Source organism: Protobothrops mucrosquamatus, unplaced genomic scaffold, assembly GCF_001527695.2.
Source record: "Protobothrops mucrosquamatus isolate PMUCROS unplaced genomic scaffold, P.Mucros_1.0 scaffold816, whole genome shotgun sequence".
Taxonomy (NCBI): Eukaryota; Metazoa; Chordata; class Lepidosauria; order Squamata; family Viperidae; genus Protobothrops; species Protobothrops mucrosquamatus.
In genome coordinates this window covers 148,687-155,788 of record NW_015387079.1, presented here as the reverse complement: position 1 = coordinate 155,788, position 7,102 = coordinate 148,687, and the positions used below count along the sequence as shown (strand labels likewise).

The 7,102-nt window shown below is 38.3% G+C and overlaps 1 protein-coding gene across 2 annotated transcripts in view; it reads right to left on the bottom strand.

The window, feature by feature from the left end:
* Positions 1–556: 556 nt before the first annotated feature.
* Positions 557–7,102, bottom strand: part of ASB9 (ankyrin repeat and SOCS box containing 9) — a 20,066-nt gene continuing 13,520 nt past the window's right edge. The window contains exons 3-6 of one of the 2 annotated variants that reach the window (XM_015818906.1): positions 5,967–6,074; positions 5,229–5,379; positions 2,761–2,910; positions 557–1,405 (exon numbers count right to left, since the gene is read on the bottom strand). In XM_015818906.1, the coding sequence (XP_015674392.1) occupies positions 1,203–1,405; positions 2,761–2,910; positions 5,229–5,379; positions 5,967–6,074 (612 nt within the window). In that variant the 3' untranslated portion in view covers positions 557–1,202. The remainder of the gene's footprint in view (positions 1,406–2,760; positions 2,911–5,228; positions 5,380–5,966; positions 6,075–7,102) is intronic. The other variant, XM_015818907.1, reaches the window with a different exon arrangement.

Sequence of the window (7,102 nt, the reverse complement as noted above, 5' to 3'; positions counted from 1 at the left end):
GAGGGGGAACACCAGACGCCTCGCGCGAAGGGGGGAGGCCTGGCGACGCTGCGCGCTGCCGGGCGCTCACTGACAGGGCCGGGGGGGCCGAGGCGGCCAGGGAGGAACAGCCAACTGCCGGCAACCAGCCGGAACTGCTGGGGCCGGCCCGTATTGAAGAATATGGCCGAATTTACCCGGGCTGGCCAAGAAAGGCGTACCTCCAGCCTTCCCCGCAACCGTGTGTGTGCTGGAAAATGCCCCCTCGGCTTATACGCGGGTCACCAATTTTTCCCAGTTCTTTGTGGGAAAATCGGTCCCTCGGCTTATATTCGGGTCGACCTATACTCGAGTATATACGGTACTTCTAAACTGGCTATAAGAAGTGGAACATTCCAAACTCAATTATTTTTAGTTTATCCTAATCTAGAATAACTGTTGAAGATTAAAGTTAATCAGTCCCATAAAGCAGTTTAAAATGGATAAATAAGTTTCTAAATCTGTGTTGATGGTGAGATTCATGTTTGTGACCTTTAAAGCATTCACAGCAATATAATGCCATAAAGATTGCAAAAGGTACCATATAATTGTTTTAATTTGGAATTAAACGATCCTGTTACAATACCAGCCAAAACAATTTACTATAGCAGAACAAACCTTTTGCAAATCTTGTGTCACTTTGGGTCTTGGTTTTGAAAAATGCCATATATAATAATGTGTACAGTCATGCATGGGTACATATTTACTGAGAATAAAAGTATTATGAACCAGTTTCCTACTGGAGATATATTCAGCAAAATATTCATATGTAATACATACACATATGTAATATATACACATAGTTACAAAGTTTTCCTTCTTTTTTACACTTTTCTGTTGAACTCGATATCTTTATAAAAATCTACAAATGTGAATTATGATTGTAACAATATCATATCTGAAACTTCAGGTTTGGAAAAAATCCATTCTTCCTTTTGTCTGAAATCTGCATCTCACAGGAAGTACTTGGATCTATCTCCATGAGCATTCCCTTTAATTATTATAAGGTTGCATCCATTATGGCATTAGTAGTTGCAAGTTAGTGGAAATATTAGCAATATTGTATGTGATAAGAGCACATTCTGGCATATTGGTAAGAGTTAACAATGTGATACAGATATGTCCATTCAAAGCATGCCTCGGGATCTTTACATACTGTACTCTGTGTTTGAAAGAAACAAAAGTTAATGGGCACCTTCTCTCTGCAGAAATATCTGCATTAGTGCACTGTTGGCTGGAACTAGCTCTATTGGCTTTTTTCCTTCTGCATTAATTACCCTAGTATTTGCTCCAAAGTCAATAAGCAAATGGACCATGTCAATATTGGAAGTTTGAGCAGCTATGTGGAGAGGAGAATCCAGACCTTTTCCACTATTTGCACTTGCTCCTAAAACAAATGAGATAAAACTATTAAACAAACAGTAATTTAACTTACTTATTTCTTTTGCTATCTCAGATCCATCTGAATAATTGTCAATTTATAGATTGCCAAAGGAACATAAGGTCTCCTAAATAATCATTTCTTAATTTGAAATAGCTTCAAACTGTTTAATTGCTGAGGTTTACTGACAAAGTAATGTATCAATTGTATTGATCTGAAATGGGACATTAAGAATGCTCAGTATCATTAATGCAACACAGCAATGCAATTTTTTTTGCAGGAAGCAGTGACAGTTCATTCATTTTCAAATAATTTCAAATTGGTTTCTGTTTACAATGCATGTGTTCCCCAAGGCTGTGGTTTTAAGGAAAAGGTTGCAATAAAAAACTAACCAGCCAAATTCTTCAACCCTGACACAATTGCTGAAGAAAGGCCCTGAGAAGATATGGGTGTTTATACAATCTACTGAGTAGGTGGCATATAGATTTTTGTAAATATATCTACAGAGGAAAATTCATTACTGTGCAGGAATATCTTGCCAGGGTTCGAAGCCAAACTGATGAAATCAAAAGAACTAGAAGCCACGCTGTGTTTTGGCAATTATATTCGGTTAAGCTTCTTGATAACCCTATAGCAGGGGTAGGCAACCTTGGCTCTTTTATGACTCGTGGACTTCAACTCCCAGAATTCCTGAGCCAGCTCAGGAATTCTGGGAGTTGAAGTCCACGAGTCATAAAAGAGCTAAGGTTGCCTACCCCTGCCCTATAGGAACCTGCTGCTTCACCATGAGTTCATTGTGGAAATGTTCACTCTGGCTTTAAAATAGCTAATTCTACCCAAATCAATATGCGGAACAAAGCAAGGTATGTTAGTCACTAATAGGAAGGTCTTTTAAAAGGTTATAAACATTCATGAAAGATGAAGATGGCTAATAAATATTAGTCAACATGACTATTACTTCTAATACCAAAGAGCAGTATTCTGAGAAACATGAGTAAGAGGAATGCATTCCCTCTTGCTTCATTCTTCCTGCTCCTGAGCTTCCTCTAAGCACCTGTGGTTGGCCGCTATGAAAGAAGGCTGGATTAACTGAGGCTTTAGTCTGATCCAATATGGCTCATCTTCTTCTCTTCAAGCATGGCTTATTTTATTAAATTAAGAGGGAAGGTGTCTTAGTGGATAAACCGAAGAGAGACACAGGAATGTTGTAGCGCTGTACTATCCTAGTTACCATACCCTTCCCTCTCCATCAAAATACAATCTAAAAATACTACTGGCCTCCCAGAGCTATTCCCATGATTGTCTGTCCTCTACCCATAGATATTTTCAGGCATGCAAAATGATTTGTTGATATTATATACCTTTTAGTGAATTACCTGACTCAAGTAACTTTTTCGCACATTTCAACTGTTGATTCTCACAAGCGATGTACAGTGGAGTTCCAAGATGCTTTATGTTATGGTCAATACTGACTCCATTGGATAGAAGAGTTTCCACACATTTGGTATGACCTTCAAAGGATCACAGAGATTTAAAAATTAAATTAAAACCCAAAAACCAGACTCCAGTTGCTTACATGTGAAAGGTGAAGAAAGACTCACTGGTTTTTACAAATAACTAAAACTTCAAAACTTTTCCATTTTTTCCAATTTCTTTCTCTGACCAATCTTCTTCCATTATAGTTATGGGTTCATACTCAGGTCCTTCACAGCCCATGTCATCTGGCTATGCATAAGTGGCTGAACCAGTGCCCCTAAACTGTAGTCAATGTGTAGCTCCCCCATTGGCCAAAGATGGTGACCACCATCACCACAAGACAAAACTCCAACACCATCAAAGTAGCAATGCAGGCTTTGTTGAGCAGCAGTCTCATCTTACCAAAGTGACAGTTTTGCCCTCCAATTGAGTCCTACCAGTGCCAAGGCATGAGGGTTTCCCAGCTGAGAACCAAGAAAGAGCAATGTCTATGGATTACAGGGCCTCAGGATGGAGTATCAGAAGCATGAGCTTCTTCCTTTAACATTTCCCTATTACAAAGCTTAAACCTTCAACAATTAGGGAGTAGGAAGATGGAATTACTATCCTGATTTCCAGATTGTGCAATAAGACACATCTTGCTGGGCTGCTTTGGACTGGGTGAAGAAAAGGCATCTCAGAAATCTTCTTGTGATGGTCAGATTCCCTTTATGCATTTCTTAGAACCTTTCCCTCTCCTGCCCTCTAATCTCTTTAATTTCTGAGATGAACAAAACATTATAAATAAATGCAAAATACCTACATTATATAAAAGACAGTTTGAGCCCTGAACCTGCCCCACCTGTAATTTCAGGAAAGTGACTGGGGATTGTTTTTTCCAACAACAGGTGATACCGAAAAGGAAATGCAATGCTGGCCAGAAGGTCCCCAATCATTATCTTGAAAGTATCACTGGGGGATAAGACCGCAACAGAGACCAGCTTCATTGGTGAAGAATTGTAAAGTAGACTGTGATGGCAGCTTTTATATCAACATACTTTGCTCTGGACTCAGAGCATATTACTGTGGCTACAAAGACAAACTCTACGTTCAAGCCCACTTAGACAGCTAGGCTGTGGAGCCAGAAATCCTTGTCAACATTCTAAAAGTTACAACAGCACTGAAAAAAGTGACTCATGACCATTTTTCACACTTACGACCGTTGCAGCATCCTCATGGTCACATGATTTGCATTTTGATGCTTGACAAGTGACTCACATTTCTGATGGTTGCAGTGTCCTGGTTGCATGTGATCATCTTTTGCGACCTTCTGACAAGCAGTCAATGGGAAAACCAGATTCACTTAACAACTGTATTACTAATTCAACAACTGCAGTGATTCACTTAACAAATGTGGCAAGAAAAGTCATAATATGGGGCAACACTCAACAGATTTCTCACTCACTCTCAGTAAGTTGAGGACTACCTGTATATCAATAATAACATTTAAATAAAGTCTTTCCAAAGATAAGAGAAATTATAACCAATATTAATGTTCATATTTGGGGGGAAGAGCAGCAGGGGCTTTCCACACAGGGGTTCTGTGCCAGTTGAAAGAGATCCAGACCCTTCTGGAGTCAACAGTGCTAAGTCAACAGTGTTAGGAAGCAGGGGATATTTATTTCCAGCTCAGCAGAAAGTTTTAGAATTCAATAAAGAACAGAATCCTACAAAGCAATTTCAAATACTCTTTTGTAGCTCAGATAAACAAGCAGGGTGAAGAATTTTACTCTCCTTTTTCCCCTTTTCTTCAACATTGGATGAGCCAGCCTGCAAAACACCAGACTACCATTGAATTTGTTTTTCCCTTTTGTGCAGAATGAAAATATAGGAATTTTTGTTGCTAAGGAATTTGCAGCAGCTAAGGGCAGAGCATTGATTTTAGCTTGATGTTTTTCAGCATTTCAAACCTGTAGTAGGTGAAGATATAAAAATGGAATTGATGTCAAAATGATCTGACCAAAGAGGAAATTCTAATGCTATGACTGAAGGATGAGGAAATGATGAGCTTTCCAGATGAACTGCAATGCTCTATGTCCTTCAATATTGCTCTTGAGGTTGAGGTTGCTGGGAATGGCTACTCTGTATCACACGAGGGGCTGATATTATTATTTGTAACACACCTAGACATTTGTTTTATAATCCAAACAACAGATAGCTAACATTTGATTATACAATATTCATACAACTAACAGAGATCATTTGTGGATTTGTATAGAATTCATGTGGAATGAAACAATGAATATATTGTTTCACAAAGTTGTACCCCTCTTGTGTTACCATGGTATATAGGTATATATGCTGACAAATTTACCTCTTTTAGCAGCTTCATGGATGGGGGATGCCAGGTCACAAACTCGATGTGGGCTGGCTCTATGTTGCAGTAGCAGGTTCAAGCAGTCAACGCTACCACTGACACAAGTGTTGAACAGGGGTGTGTTCCAGTCAATAGTAGTGGCATTTACCTAAAGAGAAAAAAAACTGGTACTGTAATGTTTTATTTGTAAAACATGTTGAAAAGTTTTAAACATAAAATTATGTAGGAAAAGTGTTTTGCAATGACATTTTATTATCATAGAACCTCCATAAATATACTTTAGTACAAAATAAATCTAGGATCTGGGCTCTTAAACATTGTCAGCCCTGAGTAGGAGAATGTGTTTGTGTGGGTATAAATGAGAATTTCTGAGCATTGGCAGAAAGTACATTTCTTACCTTGTCCCAACATAGCTAAAATGAGAGGACATTTCTGTCAAGGATATTTTAATCCCCTTGTTGACCTTTCTTCACAAAAGAAATTAATTCAACTGTGAACTAGTAGCAGCAAACAGATAGCAAAAGCACTTCCAGCACATTAATCCTGATTTGGGTTTATTAGGAATAATAATATTATGAATCAGATTATTTTTCCCAATATTAATTGGGTTACCATTGTTGAAAAAGTGTACGAGGATCTCATTGGCAAAGATTACATTCCTAAGCTACCAAGGCAGTATCTAGCAAATTATTTAATTTTCTTGCATGCACTATAACTAGATCTTTGAGTACTTACGTTGGCTCCATGTTTTAATAAAACACTGACACATGCAGCATGTCCTCCTAAGCAAGCTTCATGGAGAGGAGATACACAATCTGCTGTCCTAAAATTCACACTAGCTCCCTGGTACAATAACAAAAAGCATAGTTAGAGAGAAATCCCACATGTTGTTTGCAAATCTAAACTAATTGAACTAAAGATTGGATCTACTGTTTCCACCAGTAGATTAACCCGTTATTTGGGTTTTAAGTAGCATCAGGACATTATAATATGGCAACTATAGTATCAGGTCATCTTTGAACCACTTAAAGCTTATTCCGCAACTTAAAATGTATTAATTTTCTAAACAATATGCTCTCTGCTGGATGCAGATTTTTCCCCAATACTGTTACAGTATATCTTAAATATTGTGGCAGAAATATATGGGAAACTATTTGCTTTGCAAATGTCAAGCCTCAATGAAAACTCTTGGACTCAGGTCTTGGCCCCAAATTTTCTACTACTGAAATGGTCATAATGAGAGTTGAATATTGGATCAAAAGGTCTTTGGCTTGATCCATCTCTTGATAGAATCTTAACATCAGCTTTTATCATGTCATTTTTTCACTAACCTCTTATATATATATATATATCCTTAATAACTGTAAAAAGCCGAATCTCGGGCATATCTATTCAATACTACACAATCTTCGAACTCCGGGATAAATATAAATCAGCTGTTTATTGTTAAAAAATTTAAAACAATAAAAACAACTATTTACAATTTATTTATTTATTTATTTTATTTATTTATCAAATTTGTACCCCGCCCTTCTCCTAGCGGACTCAGGGTGGCTTACAGCCAGTTAAAACAGATAACAATACAAAATACTAAATTTAAAATGTAATTAAAATGAAATATTAATTATTGGCCGTTTCTTTTTAAAATTATTTTAAAACCAAATTAAAATATCCCTTAGGCCAGTCCTGCTAGCTTAAATAGCCATGTCTTGAGGGCGCGGCGGAAGGAGGGGAGATCCGGAATCACCCGGATCTCTGGGGGTAGTTCGTTCCATAGGGTGGGGGCTCCAACAGAGAAGGCCCTCCCCCTGGGGGTCGCCAGCCGGCACTGTCTGGCTGACGGCACCCTGAGGAGACCCTCTCTGTGGGAG